This window comes from Caretta caretta, chromosome 3 (assembly GCF_965140235.1).
Source record: "Caretta caretta isolate rCarCar2 chromosome 3, rCarCar1.hap1, whole genome shotgun sequence".
Classification (NCBI taxonomy): domain Eukaryota; kingdom Metazoa; phylum Chordata; order Testudines; family Cheloniidae; genus Caretta; species Caretta caretta.
In genome coordinates this window covers 86,395,902-86,423,867 of record NC_134208.1, presented here as the reverse complement: position 1 = coordinate 86,423,867, position 27,966 = coordinate 86,395,902, and the positions used below count along the sequence as shown (strand labels likewise).

At 39.4% G+C, this 27,966-nt stretch overlaps 1 protein-coding gene across 1 annotated transcript in view; it reads left to right on the top strand.

The window, feature by feature from the left end:
* REV3L (REV3 like, DNA directed polymerase zeta catalytic subunit) overlaps positions 1–27,966 on the top strand; it is a 253,067-nt gene that overhangs the window by 157,825 nt on the left and 67,276 nt on the right. Inside the window, exons 13-19 of the mRNA XM_048844767.2 lie at positions 100–4,306; positions 5,784–6,757; positions 7,379–7,461; positions 8,362–8,487; positions 15,117–15,309; positions 17,631–17,742; positions 24,933–25,048. Of these exons, the coding sequence (XP_048700724.2) occupies positions 100–4,306; positions 5,784–6,757; positions 7,379–7,461; positions 8,362–8,487; positions 15,117–15,309; positions 17,631–17,742; positions 24,933–25,048 (5,811 nt within the window). The remainder of the gene's footprint in view (positions 1–99; positions 4,307–5,783; positions 6,758–7,378; positions 7,462–8,361; positions 8,488–15,116; positions 15,310–17,630; positions 17,743–24,932; positions 25,049–27,966) is intronic.

Sequence of the window (27,966 nt, the reverse complement as noted above, 5' to 3'; positions counted from 1 at the left end):
TATTTTCATAGAGGTATTTTTAAAATGGTTAATATCTTAAGATAGATATTTTGAAATGAGGGGAAAAAAGTAAAAATAATTGCTTTTCTTCCATTCCAGACAATCCTTTGAATAATGAAAGTTCTCGAACTCACTCCTCCATAATTGCAACAAGTAAAATGTCCGTAAAGACCTCGATGTTTCACAAAGACGCTACTACGCTAGAACCCCCATCTTCTGCTAAGATTACTTTTCAGTGTAAACACACAAGTGCCCTTTCTTCCCATGTTTTGAACAATGAAGATTTAGTAGAAGAGCTTTCACAACCAAATGCTGAAGCAAGACCTGATCTTTCAGTCCATTCTCTCACAAAAGAAAGCACTTACACTGCAAAATGTCCAACATCATTCAGCAATAGTGCCCATTCTGAAAACTCTCACAAGGAAAGTAATAAGAAAGATATTCTTCCAGTTTCTTCATGTGAAAATAATATTTTTGAATATGAAGAAGATATTTCATCGGTGAGCAGACAGATACCAAGTAGGAAGTACACCAGCATCAGAAAGGTAGACAAGGATGATGCCTCTTTTATGCATATGAGCTGCCACATTAGTGATAGTGTGTTGAGTAAAAACTCATTCAGTTTTTCAGAGCTAAGCCTCTCCAAAAATAAAATACCCTCTGAAGCAAATGAAAAATCCAGCAGCACAGGTATAAATAGCTTTTTCCCTTCAACGGTAACAGAAAGTTGTGAATTGGTGTCTTGCTCAGGAGGGAATCGAACTGCAGGGCATTCTGTTGAAAGTAGCACTGATGAAGAAGGAAGCCTTAATAAACTTAAAATTAGGTATGAAGAATTTCAGGAGCATAAGACAGAAAAAACAAGCCTCAGTCAACAAGCAGCACATTATATGTTTTTTCCCAGTGTTGTTCTTTCTAATTGTCTCAGCCGACCACAAAAATTAGCTCCTGTGACGTATAAATTACAGCAGGGCAACAGACAATCCAGGTTAAAGCTGAATAAAAAGAAATTGGGTCTTAGCAATCATCAGGAACCTGCAGATGTCAATGATGTTGCATCCATGAAGGAAAGCTGCTATACACAAGATGATGCTTGCAGTAACATTCCTGACAAGGACAGTGCATTACCTATTGATTTAGTTCAAGTTCCTCATGGTGCTTTTGAAAACAAAATGCCTGCAAATAATGCTAATTGTATTGATTGCCAATTTAGAGATGGATCCCTGGAAACAGAGCAGTCATTTGGATTATGTGGGAATAAATATACACTCCGAACTAAACGAAAAGTAAATTATGAAACTGAAGACAGTGAATCAAGTTTTGTCATGCACAACTCAAAAATTAGCCTACCTCAGCCCATAGAAAGTGGTGAAAGTTTGGATGGGTCTCAGAAATCTCGAAAACGTAGAAAACTCTCTAAAAAACTGCCACCTGTTATTATCAAATACATTATAATTAATAGATTTAGAGGCAGAAAAAATATGCTTGTTAAAATAGGAAAAATAGACTCTAGTGAGGAACAAGTGATACTTACAGAAGAAAAGATGAACCTATATAAAAAGCTTGCACCTTTAAAGGACTTTTGGCCAAACGTTCCTGACTCCCCTGCAACCAAATATCCTATTTATCCATTAACACCAAAGAAAAGTCACAGAAGGAAAGCAAAACATAAGTCAGCTAAGAAAAAAGTTGGAAAACCACAAAAAACAAGTAGTAAAAATATTAAAAGAACTTTATCTTTCAGAAAAAGAACTCATGCAATCCTTTCTCCCCCTTCACCATCTTATAATGCTGAAGCTGAAGACTGTGACTATCACTATAGTGACGTTATGTCTAAATTAGGTTTTCTCTCTGAGAGAAGCATAAGTCCAGTAAATGCATCTCCCCCTCGCTGCTGGTCTCCCACTGATCCAAAAGCAGAAGAAATTATGAATGGACTAGACAAAGAAGCTTTACTTATTAAGGGTCCTAATATGTACATCAGCAAGACTGTTAATTCCATTGTAGGAAAAAATAGTCGAGCAAAAACTCAGGTTAAGAAATGTAAAAAGAAATTTGCTACGGTAGCTACTAAGAAAAGGAACAAGATTAATCAGACTAATAAAACAGCAAATGATGGAAAGAAGAAACCTAGGACAAAACAGAGACAAAAAATAACTGAAAAAATGTCATCAAGAAAGCGTATGACATTTAAAGATGAAAAAGGAAATACTCGTTCTGCTGCAGAAGTTAAATTTGTGCTGAAACATCAAGATCTGCCTGAAATTACTCACAACTTTGGCAGCTCACAACCACTTCTTACTCAGAAAGATGTTCCTCTAACTGGCTATTCAACAGGACATCTACTATCAACACAGCTCCCCCCAACAGTGGATGTACAAGGAAATTCATCTGGCTATTTTCATCCATTGCTGGAAACTGATAAGCCTGTGGGTTTGCAAGGTTTGTCTACTCCAAGAGAAAATCTTCATTCATCTGTCATTTCTCCTCCTGTGATACCTGGAAGGGAAATAACAAAAATAAACTCCCAAAGGTCTAAGAGTCAAAATGCTGTGTTTCGAATGAAGGAATCTAGTTTGAGTCAAAATAATATATTTGACCCATCTAACCACTCATCTCAGGTAACACAGAATATATGTAACTCTAAAGATAAAACATCTACAAAGACAGAAGAGATGATAAATTCACAGAATAGATACTTGTCATCAATTGGAAAATTAAATGAAACACATAGCTTTCCAGATGCAATGAAGACAGATCAGTTACATACCACTAATTTTTTGCATTGTAAAGACAATAATCAGCAGCAGATTGTATGCTTACCAGAAGCATCAAAACAATCAGATTCTAATTCTTCTATACTTAAATCATCTGAGGAAAGCCATGGATCGCTTCAGTTGCCTAAGAACTGTTTTGTAACTTCTTTAAGGAGTCCAGTGAAACAGCTAAAATGGGAGCAAAAACAGGGAGGATTTATTTTTGATATGTCTCATTTTAAACCCGAAAGAATAAAACATCGGTCTTTGTCAGAAACCATCTCACAAACAAAAACTATCTCCCAGTGCAAAAACAGGACTGTAATGACCCCATCAGCATTCAGTGAAGGACAGTCTGGATTAGCTGTTCTAAAAGAGTTACTACAAAAGAGACAGCAAAAAGCACAACATGCAGGTATTTTGCAAGATCCATTATCAGTTACACCTCAGATAAACAAAAGTATTTCTTGCTCTCCTGAACAGCATAAAGCAATTAAAAGATCACAGTCAGTCACATCACCAAGAAAGTCTCGCGCTCCCAGAAATACAAAACCTAAAGAAAAAACACCGAAACCTTTAAAAGTGGATTCTTCAAACCAGCATAACACTAATCAGATTGACCACTTTATATCTGATGACAGCCCTGGTTTTTTTTCAGACCCAGGCTTTGAAAGCTGTTACTCACTTGAAGACAGCCTGTCACCAGACCATAATTACAATTTTGATATTAATACCATAGGGCAGACTGGATTTTGTAGTTTGTACTCTGCAAGTCAGTTTGTCCCAGCAGATCAAAGTCTGCCACAGAAGTTTTTGAGTGATGCAGTTCAGGATCTTTTTCCTGGACAAACAGCAGAAAATGAACTTTTCAGTCATAACAGCCAAAAATCTGAGGAAGAAAAACATCGCTCTTCAGACCCAAGTACATGGGTAACATCTGGTGCTCTAAGTCCTGAACTTTTTGAGAAAACTTCTATGAATAACAATGAGAACCATCGCCATGGTCAGTGGAGAAACAATGTTCATCCTTCAGCGTCTCGAACTAGCTCATCAGTAGATATTTTCTGTACGCAACAGGCAGGGGACTATGTAAATGAGAAGTTCAAGTTGAATAGAAATCCAGTAAATAAAGAGGTATTTCTTAGCCTTCCACAGTCAAGCTGTTCAGACTTCATTCAAAGCTGCACTAGAAAAGAAACCACTTTTGAACCATGTCAGCCACTTGGTTCAATTAATACCTCTTTTACTTCCGTATTGTCTTCTCCGGATGGTGAACTCGTGGATGCAGCTTCTGAGGATTTAGAGTTGTATGCTTCAAGAAACAATGAAGGATTAACTCCAACTCCAGACAGTTCACCACGATCAACCAGTTCTCCCTCACAGTCAAAGAATGGAAGTTTTACGCCTCGTACTGCTCACATTCTTAAACCTCTCATGTCACCACCAAGTCGTGAAGAAATCATGGCAACTTTGCTAGATCATGACCTTGCAGAAACAATTTACCAAGAACCATTTTGCAGCAATCCTTCTGATGCACCAGAAAAGCCAAGGTAATTTGTCTGTACACTTTTATTACAAGGCATTTCTATATGTATGTATATTTGTAATTCTGTTAAATCTAATTACATGTATTCCTAAAGCTAATTTTAGCTATATATAGGAATTTTTCACTCTCCGATGTAAAAGATTTGAAGTGATAAACTTAAATTCCACGGCTTTTGTTTTAACTCTGTAGTTAAATAAAATAGAATAATTGTCCTTCCCTTACCGTTATCCACTTTAATGCCACATGCCAATTTTGTTGTCCCTAAGATGATCAAAGGAGGAATGAGCTGACTACCTTCTCCTTGGGTGAAGGAAGACATCTGACCATGTGACTTGCTCTAGAACAGGAATAGTCAATTATTTTTTGTCAAGGTCCAAATTTCTTGGTCAAGGTATAGTCAAGGTCCAGACTCCAGAGAAACATTTTTCATACCACAATAGCAATAAAGATAATAAGTAAATAAAAAGATTTTGCAGTCCATTCAAAAGCGTCTGGTGGTCCATGTTTGGCCCGCAGTCCGCCTGTTGTCCATTCCTGTTCTAGAGATTAGAGCCATGAGGACTCTTCCTGGTTTTCATCTTGAGGACTGCTTGTAATTCTGACAAGTGCATAGATACCCAAACCTTTAATTGATGACAATTGTTGACCATGCTATGATGTATGCAAGTAGTGAAACTGGTCATACATTCACAGTGTACTAAGTGACGCTTCCTCACAATGCTGAAATTGTACGTGTGTTACCTTTACTACTTGTGTACTAAATGTACTAACAGCTGCTTCTTCCAGAAATTCATTGGCATTTTACATCAGGATCAGAAAGTTGAGTGGTCCTTCAGCTGTGATTCTTTAACCAAATGGGATTTCTACTTCCTTTCTGAAACTAGAATCATAGGATATCAGGGTTGGAAGGGACCTCAGGAGGTCATCTAGTCCAACCCCCTGCTCAAAGCAGGACCAATCCCCAACTACATCATGTTCTAATATTTTCTACTCCAAAACACCAAGCTACTGTCTTTGCAAATATATTATTACTGACCATTAAAATTTAATTTTGTTTGAGTGTGAAAAATGGCCTTTCCAGTAGTTTAATAATACTGTACTGAACTACTCTCCATGATACTAGAGACTCCAGTTTGTTCCCACATTCTTGAACTAATAGGAGTTGAGAGCTATGTGGAAATGGCACGGTCTGTCTCTGAGGGAAAAGTGATTTTCTTTAGTGATTTCTCTTGCCGATTCAGGAGAGTGTTTGATAGAGTTTGGATGGAACTAAATCACTCCTCTTTTGAAAAGTTGATGATTGTCCTAGGATATTTAGTGTGGAAGATAAAAGGTAAAGCAGGTAGCATTTGGAAGAGATCCTTGGGGCACTAAGAGTGATTCAGAAACTCCCATCCCTCCACTAGAAAGAAAGAAAGGAGTTACTCTCAGTAGGTTTCCAATTTAGGGCAGAGTAATAGCTTAAAATATTCTCTTTACAGGGAGATTGGAGGACGGCTTCTCACAGTAGAAACTAGACTTCCAAATGATCTGCCTGAGTTTGAGGGAGATTTCTCATTGGAAGGACTACGCCTCTGGAAGACTGCATTTTCAGCAATGACACAAAGTCCTAGACCAGGTTCACCACCACGTAATTGTCATTCCATTGCTGGCAAAGGAGAAACTAATAGCCATAAAACTAGCGAAGATAAAAAAATAGTCGTCATGCCGTGTAAATGCGCACCGAGTCGCCAACAGGTTCAGATGTGGCTTCATGCCAAAGAAGAGTATGAGCATGTCAAGAAGTTGCCTAAGGATCAGCCTGTTGACACTGAGAAAGCAGCAGAGAATTTCAGATCCATAGCATTGCCTGAAGATCAGCCTACTGAAGTAGTAAAAGCAGCTAAGAATTTCAGTTTACCTAGCCTGCAAGACAGCATACCTATTGTGCCTACAAAAGATGCTCCTGTTTCACAGGCAGATCCTACACCAACACAGACCAAGGAAACTTGTGATAAATATATTAATACTGTACAGATTTCTACAAATACCACAGAACCCAGTAAAACTCCACCTGAAAGCGGGACATTGCTGCTTGCTCCTTCAGCAATAGAACTTGATAAAGAAGAAGAGGATGATGATTATTATGTCAATTATAGTTCACCAGATTCACCAGTGCTTCCTCCTTGGCAACAAGCAGCATCCCCAGATTCCAAACCATCTAGTTTAGAAGATGCAGACTGGCAGAGTCAGAACATAATTTCATCACCTGTGGAAGAAAATGACACAGCACCTAGTGGGAATGTACAGAAACATGTCAAAGATGAAGGTCGGGCATCCTTCAGCACATCTCCACTTCTGGTCAGAGAAGGTTCTGGAAATTCCGAATCAGTTTGCCTTCATAGCACACCCATTGTACAGAGAAAATGTCAAGAAAGAATAGCTGAAGCACTTGATTTTACTCCTTTATCAACAGGTAAATTTATTAAGCCAGGTACAACAAGAAGAGGTACAAAAACATTTCGCGCAAATAATAGGAAAAGAGTTTAATATACTTTGAAATAATTGAAAAATAACCCTCTCTCTGCAGGAAGGGCAAGTTAAACATGTTTTTATTTTTGAAAGGGATCTATTTCACAAGTGTTTATCCAGTGAAAGTAATTATTCAATTATTAATTAAGATTTGAGTGTCAGAACACCTTAAAAATTGTGGTACTGTGGCTAGAATATGAATTCTAAAGTGATGGTTAAAACATGAACAACATAACTGAAATTAAATGTTGAGTATTTTTGAGTCATTAAGTCTTTTTTGTTTAAGTCACTGGTATGTTTCAACACATACTTACTTTGAAATTAGAATATAAATATTAAATATCTTAAATTTTAAGACTGTCCAAGATAACTATATGTTTTTGTCTTATTATACAGTGCCATATAGTCTGTAAAACACACTAGGCTGTTCTTTGGACTGGAGGTGATCAATTTGTGCACGTTATAATAGATAGAAGAATTTTCTGTTTCCTGGTAGGTAATTCAGTTTTCTTAGAATATTTGGGGGAAAGTAAATAACATTTGCATTTGTTCTATGTTTTTACAGAACCAAAGATGCAGAAATTGAATCACAGAAGAGGAAGTAACTCTGACACTCTTCGAAGAGTACTTTTAACAACACAAGTGAAGGTAAATAAGAATTGGAAACAAAGATTCAGGTTTATTAAATTACATTTAAGTGCGCATTCAAGTTCAGATGCAAAAATAGTCCATGTGTCAAGATAAACAAGTACCTTTATTTCACTTGTACTTATATTTTGACCTTTTCAATTTTTGGAATTTGTTGAGTCTGTGATAAATCTCTATTTTTTATGGGCTTTCATTTTGTTTTTGCTGTTGTGATCTGGGAAATTATTCTTATCTGTGTGTGCGCATGTGTAATAAACACACAATAGACAGTAATCATGGTAACTAAATGGGAATTATAAAGCTACAAATACAAAAGGAAAAATGAGAGCAAAGTGATAAGCATATGTTATTTGATCACATCAAATCCTAAAATGTCTCTGTCTTTATTCATGTTATGATTTTTTTTTTTGTAAAAAATTGATCATTTCACACACAGTAAGAGTATGTCTCCACAGCAAAAAAAAAAATAATAATAGTAACTGATAGTGAGTCTCAGAGCTCAGGTCAACTAGCTGCCCGTGCTATGGGGCTAAAAATAGCCATGTAGACATTTTGGGCTCGGTCTGGAACCCTGGTACTGAGACCCTGCCGGGGTCTTATTACCTGGGTTCCAGCCTGAGCCCAAACATCTACGGTTACCCTGTGGTACAAGCCCAAGTCAGTTGACTCAGGCTCTGAGAGTTGCTGCTGTGGGGTTTGGTTTGGTTTTGTTTTTCTGCTGTGTAGATGTACCCTAACTCATTGTGTAGACAAAGGCTCAGTGAAAGTTTCCTTATAATTGTTGTAGAGGAGCTTTTAACTTTAGGTTGTTAAATAGGAAAACAGTCACCTGAAGAATGAAACATAAATATACTAATCTACAGATTTTCATCTTTTTGCTGCATATATTTCTTTCAATAGAATCAGTTTGCTGCTCTCAGTGCCCCAAAGAAAGAAACTTCTCAGATTGAAGGACCATCTTTAAACAACTCTTACGGTTTTAAAGTCAGTGTGCAAAACCTGCAGGATGCAAAAGCTTTACATGAGGTAACTTGCTGCAACACCAAACATGCATAACTTTATTCATGCTTTATACTTTTATTTAAGGAAGGAGGAGTTTGAAGGGAAAAATATTGTTGAATTCTATCCTTGTTAATCAGGGTTTGGTATTTCTAATTTTTAATAAAGCTTCTATAGTAATTTCTGTCTGAAGCTCTCAAAGTTCTTTCCTCCTAACAGCGTTGAACTAAGTCCCACAACACCTTTTTTGGCAAAGTAAGTATTATTCCCATTTCCCAATAGAGGAAACTAAACTATAGATGTTCAAAGGACTCCTATTAACTTGAAATCTAACGAGTTAAAAGTAGTTTTAGATACTCCATAAACCCCTAAACCATCACTAATTTGGGTATTTTTAATGGTTTTTAAACTGTTTTTCCTCTTATCTATTGCTTTATGAGAAACTAAAAGAAAATACACAAAGTGCTGTCAAATGTACAAAGTAAACAAACTCAAAAGAGGGTAAAGGCAATAGTTTAACCTATCAGTTACTATAATCTTAGGTGTTGTGATAACACGAAAAAAAATTGAGACTTTTTTTTTTACGTTAACTGTCTCCCTTTTATGGCTAGTCCAAGATTACAAAGGATGGCAGTTCTAAAACCAGGAATACAATATCCATAACCTGACTCTCAATCCTTTCTGTTAACCATTAGGCCACACTCCTCTGTTGAATTTTTATTTTTGCTATTGCCCTTACTGAGAATGAAAGGGTAAAGATCCCTATTCAGCATAGCATGTAAGCACATGCACACAGAGGTGTCAGAAGTTAACTTTGAATGGGGGCAGGAGGTGGAGACATAGGAATGGGAGTGGAGTGGATGCTGTATATGGGGAGACTTGTGTGGACAGGGTGGAGAGGAACAACTCAAGACTCAGGGTGGTGCAGGGTTTTAGTTGTTCACGTGTCTCTCGCCAGCTGCTGTGGGTAGCTGCTTCCGGCCCTGACCCAATCACCTCAGTTCCTACCTGCTTCCCAGCCTGATCCCAGACACTGCAGCAGCCACTCTAGCCCCTCCATGTCTTGCTCTTCCTTCTGCCCTCTGTGTGTGTATGCAGTTTACAGGGAACATTGCTTCCCAGAATGTGTAGGAGTGTGACATGTGGGTCCAAAAACCTGGATCAGCTTACACAATATTTCTACTGCAGGAGCGCTGCCTGCCCCCAACCCCAGGTCCATCACTCCTTCGTACTTAACTTTAAGCAAGTGAGTAGTCCTCATGAAGTTAAAGTGCTTAAGTGTTACCGTGAATTTGGGCCAAAATACTTTTGAATGATCACTTAAGCTGAAATGTTATCACACCTTCAGCGTGTCCTTCAGAGTAGCCTCCTCATTCACCCTCCAACTTTTCTGTGCGGGTTCTACTGGGCTCTGTCTTTGGTCCCCTTCTCTTCTCCCTTGCCACGGTATCTCATAGTAATCTCTTCTCTAAACACAACTTCGAGTACTAGCTGTATGCTGATGGCTCACAGATCTACCTCTCTACTCCAGACCTGTCTCCTGTCCAAACTAAAATCTCGGTCTGTGTCACATTTCCTCGTGGATGTCCAGCCATCAGTTCAAAATCAACACAGCTAAAACAAAGCCTCTTTATCTTCCCTGCCAAGTCCTCCCACTAACTCTTTTCTTGATTACTATGGACCACGCCACCATTCTGCCTGTCACTCAGGCCTGTAACCTGGACGTAATCTTCAATTTAGATCTCTCTCTAGGTCCTTACATCCTGGCTATGTCTAAATCTTGTCAATTCTTTCTGCATAACATCTCCAAGTATAGCCTTTCCTATCTATCCACAAAGTAAAACTCTCATCCAGGCTCTTGTCTTGCATCTTGATTAATGCAACATCCTACTATCTGGCCTTGACAAATGCAGACTTGCTCTGCTCATCTCCATTCAGAATTCTAATGCAAAGACCATTTTCCTAGCTTGTCACTTTGACCATATCATCCCTCTCTTTGCATTCCTTTATTGCTCCCCCCATTGCATCAGACGTAAGCTGCTTGTATTCACTTTCACGGGCCTTCATAGTCAATCGCCACCCTCCCTATCATCCCATTTGCTCTTGAGCTGTCGACACTTGCCTCTGATTAACCCATTAATACAGCTTCCATCACCACTTATTAAATTTTCAAACAAACACCTTTGTGCTTTCTCTCATGCTGCCCCTCACATATAGGAGGCATTCCCCTGTGAACATCTACAAAACTGCCATATCTACCTTCAAATTCCTTTTCAGAACTCCCCTTTACCATGATTCTTGCAAAAAAACTTATTAACAGTTAGGCCACTGGGGTGCAGAGACCTCTGCTTACTGTGCCAACTCCTTGTACTTCCCCATCCATTTGTATCTATCTGTTGTCTCTTGTCTTATTCTTAGTTTGTAAGCTTGTTGGGGTAAGGCCTGTCTCTTTGTTCTGTTTGTACAGTGCCTAGCACAGTGGGCTCCTGGTCCAGGACTAAAGTTCCTAGGCACTATGGTAACATATAAAATAACAATCCAGTCTCAAGATGGGGTTTTCTTCTGTTTGTAGGAACACAAATAATGTGACAATTAATTAAAATGCAGCTTGGTAGTATTTGAAAAATAATCACAGTGTTCTACCCAAAAAAGTATTTTACAAGTTTTAAAATATTATATTAAATATTTAACTGCAGCATCCAAAATTGCTGGTAACTTTAGGAAATTTTTAATGAGTGAATTAAAAGCTCACAAAAGTGAGGAGCTGATAATGGCTGCTTAATTTTTAGTCTAAAAAGTTTGAAGCTTAATATACCCTAAAAATATTGTGTCAAAATTAAACAAACTATTGCTCCCTATTAACGATTGAGAGACCCTAATTCAGGGGCACTTAACCATTAAAGATTCCTCCTTTCATCATGCTCTAGTTCAATCAGAAGTTATGGGAATGATGCAGAAATTATTGAGTAAAATTCAGTGGCCCGTGTTATACATAGGGCCTTACCAAATACACGGCCATGAAAAATGCATCACAGACCATGAAATCTGGTTTCCCGCCCATGAAATCTGGTCTTTTGTGTGCTTTTACCCTGTACTATATGGATTTCATGGGAGAGACCAGCGTTTCTCAAATTGGAGATCCTGACCCAAAAGGGAGTTGCGGGGGGGTGGTCACAAGATTAACTTAGGGGGCTCACAGTATTGCCAGTCTTACTTCTGCGCTGCCTTCAGAGCTGGGCTGCCAGAGCGCGGTGGCTGTTGGCCAGGCGCCCAGCTCTGAAGGCAGCGCACCGCCAGCACCAGCGCAAAAGTAAGGGTAGCAAGACCATACCATGCCACCCTTACTTCTGTACTACTGCCTTCAGAGCTGGGCAGCCGATCAGTGGTGGCTGCTTACTGAGGGCCCAGCTCTGCAGGCAGCAGCACAAAAGTAAGGGAGGCAATACCATACCAGGCCATCCTTACTTCTGTGCTGCTGCTGGCGGCGGCTCTGCCTTCAGAGCTGGGCTCCCAGCCAGCAGCTGACGCTCTCCAGCTGCCCAGCCCTGAAGGCAGCACCACTGCCAGCAGCAGTGCAGAAGTAAGGGTAGCAGCACCGCAACCCTGCCTACAATAACCTTGTGACCCCTCTGACCCTTCTTTTTGGGTCAGGACCCTACAATTACAATTACAAATGTGAGATTTAAATAGCTGAAATCATTAAATTTATTATTTTTAAAATCCTATGACCGTGAAATTGACCAAAATGGACTATGAATTTGGTAGGGCCCTAGTTATACAGAATGTTAGACTACATGATCATAATAGCCCATTCTGGTCTTAAAATTTATGACTATATGAGGAGTAACTTGTCTTTATCTATACAGTAGAAGCTTTTTTAACTGGCATGCTGGGGGAACAGGGGTTGCCGGTAAATTGAAAATGCCAGTTAACTTAGAGGGAGGGGTTTAGAATGCTGGGGGAGGATGCGGAGCAGGGGCATAGGAGGGGCTGTGGGGCACAGGCTCTGGGAGGGAGTTTGGGTCCGGGACGGGGATTGGGGCACAGGAGAGGCTTGGGGTGCCAGACGGGGGTCGCACTCATCTCTGGGGGCTCCTTGCAAGTAGCTCCCCGTCCCTGGTGCTCCTGGCAGAGGCGCAGCCAGGCGGCTCTGCAAGCAGGCACACTGCCTCCATCGGCAGGCGCCGATCCCTGCAGCTCCCATTGGCCACAGTTCCCAGCCAATGGGCTGGGAGCCGCAGAGTCAGCCCTCGGGGGGGGGGACGGAGGCAGCGTGCCTGCAGAGCTGCCTGGCCACAAGCCCCCTCCCAGACCCAAACTCCCTCCCCGAGCACGCCCCACAGCCCCTCCCGTGCCCCAACCACACTATAAACTGGACTTTCAGTGCAGATCAGAAATGCCAGTTTATAGAGCTTGCCAGTTAGTGAAGTGCCGGATAAAAGAGCTTTTACTATATAAAGAAAAGGAGTACTTGTGGCACCTTAGAGACTAACCAATGTATTTGAGCATGAGCTTTCGTGAGTGAAGTGAGCTGTAGCTCACGAAAGCTCATGCTCAAATACATTGGTTAGTCTCTAAGGTGCCACAAGTACTCCTTTTCTTTTTGCGAATACAGACTAACACGGCTGTTCCTCTGAAACCTTTACTATATAACTTCTCCTGGTGATTCTGAGCCACTAGAAATCTGCCAAAAACTCTGATAAATTCTGTGGAAACTTTTGGAAAATGTACAGTCCTGTCACCAAGATCTTCACCAATAGAGCTTCTAAACTCCCGATAATCTTCTGGGTTTTGTTCTCTTTAACTCCTATGTTGAGCTCTAAAGAAGAACAAAAATATCAAATATTCAGTTATTTGCACCTTCAGATCATGCATCTTATTTTGATGGGAATAGCTTTTGAAACTTATCAGACAATACATAAAACACATTTGGTGGATGCTAAATTACTCTACTATTTAGGCTAAACTTGATATTTAAATTGTCATTACTCAGAAAGCCAGAACTGTTTTATTTCAAATTTAGAAGGATCATAACCAGAAGGGCTAGATATTTAATACTGCACAAAAAGTATTACCAAAAAACTCAACAATCCATTTTGATTCAGTAAATTGTTTAACTTTCTTACTGAAAAAGCCCAATACTTCCACTTTGTTAACTGATGATGCATGAGGTAGGACTCAGGAGGTAGCCGGACCCCTGAGCAATATAGTGCACTGTCTTGATGACTGGTAGAACCACAGTCAGTTTCAGCTTAATTTTAACTTTCACTTTTAGAAAGTAATTTTTTGGTTTGGAGGAAAATATTCCAAATGTACTGTTTTCCTGAATCTGTTGACAGACTGATACTGTAGCTGTATCTGCTTAGTCCAGATTTATATATCATGCCAAGCCATGCCAAACCATTGTATATAAGTACTAAGAAGCATGATACATTAATTTCAAAGACATTGAGAAAAGAGAGGAAGAACTGTGTTTGGAGCTTTCCCTCTTCTCACCCACCTCCAACCTTTTGCTACTTCCTTGTCCCTCTTGTGTCCAGTACTCTGCTGCTTCCTTGTCCTGATCTTTGCATAGCTGCTAGATTCACTTCAACTCCAGTCCTCTGGTTCTTCCATACTCAGTTTTTTATCCCCATAATCTACAAACAAGCAAACTGACTTTTGTACTGCTTGAAATGACCTTCCGTTATAAAACAAAGGAGTACTACTACCTGTGTCTTCTCATATTCTTCCCCACATGGGCACTCCCTGTGCAACAAGGAATGCTAACTATTGTGCATTCTAGGAAAAACAAAACAAAACAGGATTTCGTTTCTTCCTTAAAACTCCTAAGCTTTGTTTTCTTTTTTAAAAGCTAGATTCCCACCTATATGGGATAAGCAAGGAATGTATTAACAAACACCCACATTTCTTTTTTCAAAATGAAAATGTCATTTTGCAGAGAAAATGGAAAATACAAAAAATGGAATAACCCTAAATTCATGTTATAGAGTAGAATTACCAAATCTTTGTATGTCCATTGACCAACTAAATGGAAAGATGTTCTTGTGGTCCCGGGTATTTTGTTTAAGACTCTGTCACAATTTCTCTGTGAATTTTTTCCAAATCACTTAATCTCTCTATGCCTGTTTCCCCATCTGTAAAAAATGGAGCTGAGGTGGTACTGTGTTGCACACAAATGTTGAGGCTAAATTCAATACGATTTGTAAAGAAGTTTGGATTCTATGATGAAAAATGGTATGGAAGTGAAAAGTGTTATAATTTAATATTATGGATTATGTAATTTTCATGTTCTTGGTGCTGCCATTTGAAATGTTTAATCAAGACTTAAAGGACCAGGAGAACAGTACCCATTAGAAAACAAACATTCAATATGTAAAAATTATTCCAAGTTGGTTTACTTAAAAATACAGTTGTCTACTGGTAACCTTGCACAAAACAATTAATATTTTTTTAAAAACAGATTCTAAAAATGTAGGCTTAGTCAGCTGTTTTTTAGCTCTTATGTGTAAGTAGTTTTATATAAATGTATTGGACCCTTGCTTATAATGATTTCATTTATATGAATAATCTGCTTCTTTCAAAACTGTGTGAAATTTAATTGTTTGAAAAGAGCCACAAAATATAAACTTGTACTTGGGTTTTCTTTGATGTAGGTCCAAAACCTTACACTCATCAGTATGGAGTTACATGCTCGAACCAGACGAGACTTGGAGCCAGACCCTGAATTTGATCCTATCTGTGCTTTATTCTTCTGCATCTCATCTGACACAGAACTGCCAAATACTGATAAAAGAGAAATCACTGGTGCTATAGTGATTGATAAAGACAGAACAATCTCAAGCCAAGGTTCCTATTTTTTTTTTTCTTAAGAGTACTTTGCCAAAATCTGTATCTTGTAAAAATGAAGCATTAGCAAGCCATGATCAAATATGGTTGTATAGTATTGTTTTAACTCATTTAATTTTCTCTTGTGAGTATTGGATGCAAGGCTATATTAAGCATAGGTAGGGTTTTCCTGTTATATCTTCCTATGAACCATCTCATAAGTTGTAAACCACAGATATGATACATGTATGCAGTAGACCTGTGTTTGTGTACTCCTGAGCAAGCTCCTGCAGTGTTCTAGAGGTGTAAAGAGGAAAATTTGCCTTAGTCTCCTGCTGAAATTGCTGGCTAGCTACAAATAGAAAATGTTAAATCAAGACAGTATGTTTAATATTTTACTTAAGGGTTATATTTGTGGTTTTATCTGATCCTTTTAGGATCTAAACAGGGGCCCTTATTGTATTGTACCTTTTTGGCTTTGTTTAGACCAGTGATACTCAACCTGTGGCTCTAGAGCCGGATGTGGCTCTTCATGGCCCTACAGGCGGCTCTCGCAATGTAGGCATCTGATCGGCGCTCCACTCTATCAGGCAGCGCGGGGAGCACTGAGCAAATGGACCGGCAGTGTGGGAGTCGCTGAAGTTCCCCCTCCCAAAGGGGGAAAGAAAAGGAGCTGCTGGGATTCCCCCACAGGTAAGAGTAGAGATCACCTCCCACCCAGCAGCCGGGGGGCAGAATGGGGAGAGACCACCACTCCTTCCCAGCAGCCAGGAGGGGATGGAGAGAGAGAGAGTGTGCTGCTGGGAGAGGGGATGGTGGGTCGTGTCATGATGTGTCAATATATGATGATGATGTGACACTGCATCATCATCAGACATTGAGGAAACATCATGACACAAAGATCACAATGTCGGTACTTGATTTTAAGGTGCTCTGCAACTCCATTTAATGGTGAAGTGGCTCTCCAGCTGTTAAAGGTTGAGTACCACTGGTTTAGACTATTAAAAAAAGTCCTGTTTCTTTTAAGATTTATTCTGGGGAATTAAAAAAAAAAAAAAAGCGGCATTATAGCTGTATATTAAACCACAAAATACTGTCTAACAATAAAGGCATAGCCCAAAACCTACCAATAAAAAGGAAATTTAGTCTTAAGGCAACAGTTCCATCCTTCACCTGCTTCTTTAAGATATTGCAGGAATTTTATGGGTTTAGGTGAAGTCCCTAATATTACTTTTAATGTAGCTTATTCTGGTATTTGTTTCTTTGTTAGTATTTTTAATTAACTCCATTATTGTACTGAGTGAGAGTTGTCATGAGAGACTGTTATGGCGCCTTAGGAACTGCTCTGAAAAATTATGAAGAAAACTCTGTGAATAAGACTAGTAGTATATTGAAAAATCAGACATACTGATCTGCAGAATTTATTTAGTGATAAAATGAGGTAGTTCATTTAAATGTTGTGATAATCTTTCTTCCTTTTTATTGTAAGTGCTCTCACTGTTTTCTTAGTGAAGAGCTTGTTGAGCTCCTTGAGGAGTGACTTGAGACTGAGCTGCACATCATTTTACATTATTGCATTTTAAGTGATAGCCTGTATTTTAATTAATTCTGAAAATGCACAGAATTATTTTTTGAGCTAATGTGGACTAATGTATTCATCTTTTATCAAGCTCCTTTTAAAACTCCAGTTGATTGGTTTAATCAGAGATGTTATGATCTGTTATGTAAGGGAATTTTGAAGACACAGTTGTTGTTCTGCTTCATTACACTTCTTCTCTAATTGGTTATTTTTTATTTCCTCGAGTCAGTGGGGGTGGGGTTGGAGTTTTAAAAAGTATACTGTGTTGTATAGGGCTTTTCATATGCAAAGCACTTTGCAAAGAACGAGTCTAAACAAGTGTAATGTAGTTAATTAAAATAGATATTGTATGTGAAGAATATAGAACATAAGATGCAGTACAGTTCTTTAACATTTTTCTTCAAATATAGTTCTTAGCCTGACGGTTGTGGATGTAAAATGCTAACATTGTTCCTTGGGTCAAATTTGTTCATCTTTGGGAATTTCTAGAAAATTCTCTTCTTCATGGAACAATTTGCAAAGTGAAAAAATGGAAATCTTGTGCCTAAAACCCACCTTTGAGAACAAAAATAATCCAGAGAAGGATTAATTGTATTAGTAATTTTTAATCAATATTAAGACAGATATGAATGTACTTTGTAGAGGCAGAAATTATTTTCTCTGTTCAAATGATTTGAGTTGTATGTTTTATTTTAAAGAATAAGAGAGACTGGAGTAGTGGAGTTTGTCCTAAAAATTAATGATTATTTCACTTGTTTTCTAGGTAGCAGACACCAGGCCCCTTTGCTCACAAGATCTGGAGTTACAGGACTAGAAGTCACTTATGCTGCTGATGAGAAAGCTCTTTTCCAGGAAGTAGTGAATATTGTAAAAAGGTAGCATATCTGTGTGTTCTGCTTTTATTTTTCAGGCATGGTACAGCAGATTTAGTTCTTTCAGCCCCTGCCAGTCTCCCAAGTATTGATTGTTATTGTCTTTCCCCAAAGGCTCATTTCTAGAATGGACAAGCATGGTGGTCTCTTGAATAAAAACATCTGTTTTTCCTTTCCTCTTATACCAGGCATATAATAAGAGCCTCTTAGTTAGCTGAGTTAAAGCCCCGAACCTAAACACTCCTATCAGTAATCCTGTAAATTTATAACCTTTCCTCTTAATCCCACAATCCAGTATACACATTTCAGTCTTGAACTCTCAAAATATTAGATATTACGGTGATGAGAACTACAGAAAACCTCAAGATAGGAAGACGTTTTTGCAGGTTTTTTGTGGCAAAATACTTTCCACACAGAAATTTATATGGGTACATGAGCATAACCTGTAGATAAAAACTAGTTTCCTGACCCATAAATTTGTCTTCTCTGAATGGGAATCCCTTGTTCTATTAGGCTTGGAAAACTGTAGGGTTTTTCTCTTCCAAGTTTTGAACACCTGCTTTACAGCATCCTCTGGTGCTGTAACTTTGGAACTGCAGGCACATCTCTCTGCAAGGCCCAACTGCCAAAGCTGCGAAAGTCATAGTCTCAAGGAAAAATAAGCAGACTAAACCGTGAATCATCTGGCTGGAGTACATGCTGAAGACAAAATGTGTACTAGGCAGAGTACATTTGCAATTCTCTCTCTCTCCAACCAGAAAACCTCTGAGGAGAATGACATTGACCAACCCCATGAAGCCAGAATACAAAAAGAGTTGCTGAAAGCAACCAACATAGGGTGGGTCCTGACAGAGCAGCGGATACTTGTTCAGAGAAGACAAACTTACAGGTAAGGAAACTAATTTTATCTTTATCTTTCTTGGAAATCAGGTGCTCCATCTGCCTTGGGAAACCACTGGAAGTAGCAAGCAGTTTTAAAAGAAAATCCCCCAAGAAATGGGTGGAAATTTAAAAAGAAATCAAATGCCAGCATGTAAACAACATATCAAAGATATCACAGCAGTTAGAAGTTTTGCTGTATTCATGAAGATCACCATCAATGGAAGACTCAACATTTGTACATCTGAAGGCATCACTGGATGAAGAAAGGATACTGATTTTGTAGTGCTTTTTGAAGGAATGTACCAACAACCAGATAGCTTGCCTGGCAAATCTCTTCATAAGAGGCTCTGTCTCTTTTACTGTAATGTGCTAGTACACCTGTTGGAGTCAGCAACTTATCCTCAGAAATTGCTTTAGGTAATTTGTATTCCTCGAAGATTACAGACTTAATCCATATATATAGAGAGAGAGAGAGAGAGGACTTTGATGTCTTACACTATCCTTCTTAGTCCCACCTTTCACCTGTATAATACCAGTAGGGCATCAAACTTCCTGTAGGTGTAGTTCTGTGCAAATAGAATTTTACCATTTAGACACATCCTTTGTGTGCATCTGTTTTCTCTTTCAGCGTGTGTAGACTTTGGGCAGAAAGAGTATAAGAATATTGATAAGGTTAAATGGAAGTCCGTGGGGTTTTTATAAGCAAAATCAGCGGCTAGCCTCAATTACTACTTTGAGTCGGGGGAGTAAAGGTACTTAAGCAGGAATTTTCTTGCTGATGTGATCACTAAAAGGAAGGTGAACTAAGATTGGCAGACAGAAGTTTCTCTTGGGGCTCAAAAGGAGCTTTAATGAGAACACTTAGTACGGGGAAAATTTTCAAAAAGTCTTTTGTTGCCAGTGTTAGAGGGTTTTTCTGCTTAGTGCACCACAAACACCAGATTCTCCTGTTGACCTGGTAAGATCAACTGATGAAGGATTTCCTGCAGTTGAGGAGGAAATCAACCAGATCATATTCTAGGAAACGTTACTGTTCAGGATCCAGGGAACTACTCTCAGAGATTCAAGATCTGAGTGAGATAGAAGACTTTTGTGAATTAATTTCTAAGAAGCTGATAAAATCCCTGGCTGGCATACTGACCTTTGCATTAGTCTATGGAACTATAGCTACTTTGGACCAAAATGGAATAATCAGTATGACTGCACATTTCTTCTTGTTGATCTTTCTGACTTTCTCTGTAGAAGAGCATAACTCTGGAGACCAGACAATGAGAATGACAGCACATCTGTTCAGTAGGCTTGTGGGTTGTCACTGCCAGGAACCAAAATTATTAAGTTCCTGGTGCATTGGACAGAAAACAAATCTACTTGTGGGAAGAACCGTCTCCAAACAATCAGGGACTTACTAGTTCAGCTCCCAGGTCCATCCCGCAGCAGTGGAGCCAACTGGCTGATTTCTTGGTCTTACTCCAGATGTATGTGACATTGAGGGAGACATCCAGATGTTCCAAGTGCAATGGAAGTCGTCCAGACCTCTGTTTAGGATTTTGTTTCTTGTTCTGCCTTGGTGATTGAGCTACAGTGGCTTCATCACTTTCTACATGGTTGGTTATGAACTCTGGAAGAACATATCAAAGAAAGCTGACTACTACATTCCCCATCATTTGCAGATCCACGGCATTGGTGCCAGGCTAGGACTCCCTTGCAGGGACAGGACCATTTACTTTCTGTTGTATGCAAACACCTACGAGTTTCCCATCAGAACAATCTGTTGTTCATCATACAGATTGCTGTTGTATCTGCCAATGGTTTGCCCTTAACAAATGACCCAGGGGTCTCTAGCAGGAGAGGGAGCTCAGCATCGATTGGTTGGGACTGACAGCAGATTGGTTTCATGAATTTTGATAATTCCATTACCTGATCAGAAAATTATGAAGGAGTGGAGGTGGAACATCACTCAGAAAACTATCTGGAGGCATTAGTATGTTGAAACCTATAGAGTGAAGAACAATAAATGAGTGAGGTCCTGACTTTTGATAAGTTTTTTTTTTTTTAATTCAGGCAACACCACTAGTCCAATGTCAGTTTTGAAAAGTGGTCCGCAGAACTGAGAGCTCTTGTGATGTAATTAGAGCACTCATTACAGATTCATCTCCAGTGTTGCTCAAGAAAATTCAGCAACTGTGAAGCCTCATACAATTGCATCTATGCCAGTAGTTCATCCACAGTGGTAGATCTGAATACTCTCATCTCAGATTGACTGCCAAGATAACCATCAGTTTGGTAAATGCCTGTGGAGCAGATGAAAGGCTGAGAAGCATTGCCTTGAATTGATAATGGTTGTCCCTGATGGTAAAGCATTAACATTTTTCAACGATGGGGCATATTAACATGTAAAGATAAGCCTTCTTGAGGCCCATGATGCACAAGAAATCCTTGGTGTTTCTCTTGAATTGTAAAGCACAAGTGTTTCTATGCTGAAAACTTCCAGATATTTTGAATACCCCCAAAGAAGTTGGAGTAGAAACCAAAGCCTCTTCCATTAGAACTGGGAGATTATGCCAAAGAAGAGAGGTTTTGAGATACTATCTAGAATACCTTTGGTTTTCATAAGGTCTTGTGGCAAAGGAAATGATGGAAAAATTAGTGGTGCTCAAAAGTTATTGAGGAGATCTTTTCTGATAATACTGAGAGCCCATTTGTCTGAAATGAAACCAGCCCACGTTGCAAAGAATTTCTTGAACATTCCATCGGGGAAGGCAAACATGAGTTGGCAGGGCTTCATTGTCTTGGAGAGGATCCTCTCTGACATAATGCCCTCTTATTAGTTCTTGGCCTTGATGAGACACCGTGGATGAAATCACTGACAGTTCCAGTATTACTGAAAGCTGTAGCAAAAAGAGCTGAAGCACATTCTAGCATTTAGATGAGGATTGGCTAGGCATAATTTTATCAAAATTTTATAGATTTTTCAGAATTTTTTCTAAAACTTGAGAGGTTTCACCTCAAAGGGTGGTCCTAGAAATGGTGTTTGAGCTGCAGCTGCCTGTTCCTTCATGTTAAGGGTGTTACAGAAGAGTTGATTTTGGCAAAATGTTTTATTTTTACTGCAGATTCCAGCTGTCCTGAGAGACTGCTGGAGCGTGAGCTGTCTGAGGAGAGTAGGAGCACTCACAACTAGGGATATATGCATGGCTTAACTCTTTGTGGAGACAGCTAAAGGGAGGCACTTAGGAGGAGCAGGAACCAGCAAATCCTCCTCATTCTAAAAGGTTATTGAGATATTGAATAACATGAGATTTGAGGTTCAGGAGATGCAGGAAACTGTCTCTGAGCAGACACAGCCTGGGAGGGTGAACTCTCAGAGAAACTGAAGAGTAAACTTCAGTGGGAGTGAGTCACTGAAAAGGGCAGTTACAAAGGCCTTCCTTCGGGTGCTAGGAGCAGTCTTAGGGTGGGAGGGAACTCACACGGAGCCCAAAATTCCCTCTTTGACCTGTCCTGTGTTGGCTGCAGTGGTGTGGAGATGATGCTCAGGAATAAAAGGAGGACTTGGGCATAAAATATGCTAAGAAGCCAGATACCAGCTGTAAAGCAGCCCCGCCCTAACTTTGTGCAAACAGTGAAGATGATCTACCAGCACAGAGAGGCGAGTGCAGGAACTCTAGGTTTTTCGGAATTGCTGTTGGGACAGCTCAACTTCTGCTGGAGCCTGGGGATCTGCTGTTATACTAAAGGAATCCCTGTCCCACTCAGATAGACCATCTTCCTATCAAATGGAGGCCAGCCTGCAGGGACAGGGAGAAAACTGGAAAAGTGTACCTGAAAAGAACTGAGAACCTCTTTTCAAAGACCCAAAAGTAGAAGACTTGGGAGAGCTGTGCCTGAAATTCAATAGGCAAACCACTAGAGGATGCTCTAAAAACAGGCTTCTAGAGACAATAAGGGAAGGCTAAAATTGCAAGCCATTTTGCCTCAATGACTTGAAAAAGATGGAAACAGTTTGCCAGGCCTGATGGAGCAGTGGATTCCCATGAAAGAGAAATTAAATGTTATGGGCCTCTTTCTTTCACATTTAAGGCAAATGCTGCCCCTCTGGTGCAGGTATAGAGGTCCCTACATATAATGGAAAAGGTGCTATTCTGCTGTGCAGAGGGGGAGGAGCAGGATTTGGGGGCTTTACACAGGAATACATGCTCCTGCATGACACAGAGCTAAGGGAATCAGGAATAGAAGGAGCATGGACAGAGTCAGTGGATTCACTGCTGCATGGTCCACCAGCCATGTGCCCCCCTTCTCCCTCCCTCTCCCAGAGTGAGAAAGCAGGAAGTGGCTTCTGAGAGAAGATATGAAATATAATATACCAGGATATAAGAGAACACAATCTCCTTGAAGATTGTATGGTAAAGTCACTTTTTAAAATTGTAGCAGGTTTTGCCATAATAAACAATAATTCTTAGCACTTAAGTCTTGTCCATAATGCTTTTACATGTAAAGGGCTGCATAAACATTGAATTAACCAAATTTTCATATTAGACACATAATATTATATTTGTTTCTCATAAGTTCCTTAGCACCATTTCAGGAGGTCAAGAAGATTTAACATCAAGTTGCAAGGGGAAAAATCCCCTGCATCTGCCTTAAAATAAACTTCACTGAAATAACTTTTCCTCGGTCAGTAGCATCTTCCTCTAAGAATCTCCTCTTACTTTCCAGTACCAGCTCTATGAGTTTTGTTGCCCAAGGAAAACTGGGAAAAGCTCCCCAGAGTTTTCAGTTATGCAATTACTGTCCACTAAATATTTTGCGGTTCTAGACAACTCCCTCTTCTGTCTGTATTGTAAGTCTGGCCTGCACTCTTTCCTCCATTTGCCTCAATATTAGCTGGAGGAAAATGAGCACTCAGGAAAAACGTACATTAAAAAAAGAAAAGAAGACACAATTCATTGAAATAAAAATAAATGTTTACTACAGAATGGAAAGAAAATGGAGATGACATAGCAGCAAAACTAGTACAGAGTGAATCTTTCTGTCTAGAGAGGAAAATGATCATATTTCTTCTCTCTACAGCAAGGATGATTGGATTGTTACTAATATTGCATGTTTTAAATCCTCCCAGTACGAATGCTACTTTCCATCTCTGCAGAAAGATTGGCAATGGCTTGAAAGATCGTTTTGAGGCCCATCTTTTTATTTTGCCAATGGTATCAGCCAGAAGGTACTCTGTATTGGCCTACCTCAGGCCATGTAGTCTGCTCTGGCATACATACCTACAAACCACTCACTTTTTCCCCAGTCAACAGCTTTCAGTTACTAGAATTTGTTAGTTTCTAGCAGGTACAAAAACTGGCCCAAATAGTGTGTCTCTTAATAAGATTGCTTGACTAGTGAAGAAGACAGTGTGGGCTTTTTGAGAACAGAAGCTACAAGACAAAATCCCACATAAACCAGTGAGGGGGCAGAATGAAAAAGAAATGTAAAACTGAGCAATTAAAGCATGAGCTATGGATGACCCTTTTTCTCAGTTATTTTCTTTGTAAATGTGATGAAAGAAATTTTCTTCAGCGTCATAGCCAGCATTTTTATCTCTGTTGGTAATCAAAGGAATTGCTTGACTGTTTTCCCAAAGAATAGTAGGTTTTGCAGGAGAAGATATAGGTAGTAGTGGTAGAAGAATTAGCTCTACTTTGCAGATGGGAAAACCGGTACAGAATGGTTAAGAGACTTGTCCAAGTTTATGTAAGAAGTCTGTAGCAGAGCCTGGAATAGAACTCAGATCTCCTGAGAATCTAGCTTTGTGTTTTTAGTTGCAAAACTACCCTTCTTTCCTCTACTCTAAGAGTACCAAAATTCCAGACAGATTCAGGATTAATTTCCTCTCAAGGAAGCAATATAGAAGTATTTTGCCATATTAATCTGTTTATACTCTGTCAGACTGCTTGCAACAAGTTTGTTGAAGTTACTGGACCACAACTTAATTATGTCTTGTCCCACTAGTCAGATTTCACCTACAGTCAATATAATATTGCTTTCCAAAAAACTGGTGAGATCCCTATTTTGTTCTTTATCTTTTTTTAAAAAAAACCTAAGCTTAACAATTACTCTGTCAATAATATTGTTTATAATAAAATATATTTTACTTATTAAATCTCCAAGATTTATGTGTGTGGTCATTGAAGGACCACACCAAGCTTTCACTGAAATCGGTGGTGGTTTTGTTGTAGACTTCAGCATGAGCAGGATCAAGCCCACACTGTCCCACAAAAATGTATTGATATTATGAAGCTTATTTTCTTTTTTCCCATTTTTAGATATGACCCTGATATTATGTTAGGATATGAAGTCCAAATGCATTCGTGGGGTTACCTCTTACAGAGGGCTGCTGCACTAAGTGTTGATTTATGCCAGATGATCTCTCGTGTACCAGGTGGGTTATATTATAGACTATAACACAGCCCCTGCTGATATCATTAGGTAAAAGGTAATATGCTTTTAATTTTTTTTTTTTTTTTTTTTTTTTTTTTTGGTGGATATCTGCACTTATGCAGGTATATAGGTGCAACCACAGACGTTAAAAAAAATTAGGAAGTTTTCTTCAGTGATGGTTTATTTATTTTATTTTTATGTTGCATAGGTTTTGGCCCCAAAGATGGGGGGAGATTAGGGAATAGCTATTCAGATAAAGCGCCTCCTGCAAACCTGTGTCTGTCTGTGTTCTGTGTCCTCCATTATTTGCATAACCCTCTGGCCAGGGTTCTGATTCCATCCGTGTTCCCTTCTTTTCTCCCACCCCTGTGTTCCTTGTTGCCCTCTCTTTTTTGTGGCCAGAGTCCCCAGTAGTCTGTGCTTCTCCAACTAGGACCTACCTCTTCTACTCCTTTGAGGGGAGAGCTGGCAAGTACCCTTTGCCTCCTTCATGGACTCTTCCTTCCCTTTTTTGTAAATTCAGCTAGCAAAAGGAAAGCTGAGCTCTTCCCTCTGCTGCTGCCTTTGACTGAGTCTGGTGCACATGCACACAGTGGTAGCATGTATGTGGGGATTTATTTGCTACACATAGGTTTTCTCTAGGTGCCAGCTGTGGAAGTTCCACAAGTTCCTGCAGATCATCAACTGGGGAGCCTATTGCTGATTAGGACATTAATTATCTTTATTGTGGCAGAAAAAATCATTTCTATGTTGTTAGCGCATGGTTTGATGCATAGTGAAGAAATGTAGAGACTCAGAGACAAGCCAAAAGAGGAGATGTTGATAAAGCCAGTGAGAGAGACTGTGTTATCTGATCAGGCTGACTTTAGAGAAAGCAAATATACTTGAATAAACTCTGTGAAATTTTGATGGTTACAGAAAAAGGTTACAGACTCAAAAATATTAGACATTTTCTAGCTTTGCAGGAGATCCTGCATACAAGTGGACAGAAAAGATTAATTATTGTTACCAATTATATTGCCTTGATTTTCTTTTACAACTGGCCAGCCAACGGAGAATCATTATTTTGCCTCTCTAAAAGTCTGAAACAATAAAGAAGGTAAAAAGATAGCATGCATTTTGATAATGTGTATAAAAGACTAACTAAGGTTTGTCAGTGGCTTATAGGTTTTATCGATTAGGTTTTATTGATAAAGTTTGTCAATGGGAAATAGATTTTATTCATAGCATTGATGCTGGTTGAGATGACGCATGAAAGAGTGTGAGCAATTGAATAAGTTGTTGCTTTATGTTCTGTTATTTTATCTGAAGCCCTGCAGGAGTGTACAGATTTTTCTCTTTTGTCTTCTCTATGATCTCATTTGCGTGCTCAAAGTGGAACGCAGTGAATAAATTGTCTTTTGAGAGTTGTTCAAGGGGAAATTTACATCATGGCCACTTGAGGAAATAGATGCTGAAATCTAATAATTGTTATATAGTATTGTGTACTTTATTCTGCAAAATGTGTTGTCTCTTCTTTGTTAATAGGATACCGTATAGGAGCATCTTTGATAAATTAATAGTGTGGGACAGAGTTGTGCAGCAAACAAATAAAAATGGGGTAGGCACACATACAGAATTGTGGGGGAAATGTCCCAGAATGCTCTTTGCTCTGTTATGCTAATTTAAAAGGCCAGATGGAGCTGATACAATTTGGAGAAATAGTTCTAAAAATATAAAATATTTTTTAAAATGTATCATAGAGTATAGTCACTGTAATGTTTCATGTTGGGATATTAAATTATGTATGATGCACTTTCAAAACATCCCAATAAACTTTAGAAAAAAATTCCCAGAACTATGGCCCTTCCATTTTAGAGCAAAGAGAATGCTAGGAAAGACACCACAAGCACCCTCTGCTCTTCTGTGATGCTGCAGCACTTCAAAGACTCAAGAAAATTGAGAGTAAGGAAGTCCTCTTTCCCTTTCTGCCCATGTATACGGTGTTGTTTTAGCCATGTCGGTCTCAGGATATTAGAGAGACAAGGTGGGTAAGGTAATATCTTGAATCGTCCCTCAGAATATATATCAACTACTTATGCCAAACTGTCTGTCTGATCTTGTATTTAGCTGTGACACTGAGTACCTTTCCAAGACCTGAGGAAGAGTTCTGTGTAGTTTGAAAGCTTGTCTCTCTCACCATCAGAAGTTGGTCTGAAGGAACAGAAATGGACACCATGGGGAGTCAAGCATGCGGGTTTATTACGCATAGCGCTGGTGGAGTGTCACTTTGTTTATTAGGCTCAGTGAGACAGTGCTAAACAGTTGATTACAATAGACTATATAGGGTGCTCATGGGCGGAGAGAAGCGACAGGGTTGGAGTTCCCGAGCCCCTAGGTAGGTTCTAGCAGCAAGACAAGATTAGCACAATAAACCAATAGTCTAAAAGATTAAATAATGGCTCCGCCCAGAGCTCAGGTTAACATGTTGCTAATACACAGGTGTTTTCCCTCAAACTTTTCCTATTGCAGTGTGTAGGTTAAATCCTGATTTTGGGGTCCATAGGAATGAGGTAGCTCTTCCGGTTGTCCAACAGGTGCATTCCTGGGGGTTTAAAACAAAAACACAGTGAAAAGTACACAGCAAATAGCAATTGTTTTAGTTTTAGGGTTCACCATTGTGTTTCTGAGAACTAGAGTTGGCATCTGTGAAGGAGAATACATCCGTGGAAGGGGGGATGTCATATCTCATACTGACATGTTAGGCTTCTCCCTGAACTATGGTTGGCATTTGGGGAGGGTGTTGGCGATCTCCTTTCTGCACCAGGGAGTAGACTTTGAGGCTCTTTTCAGTGCTTTGTATGTCTGTAACTGATGATATGAACACCCAATTACTGCTCCGCATCTGGAGTTCTGTTGACTCCACTTATCTAGTTGAAA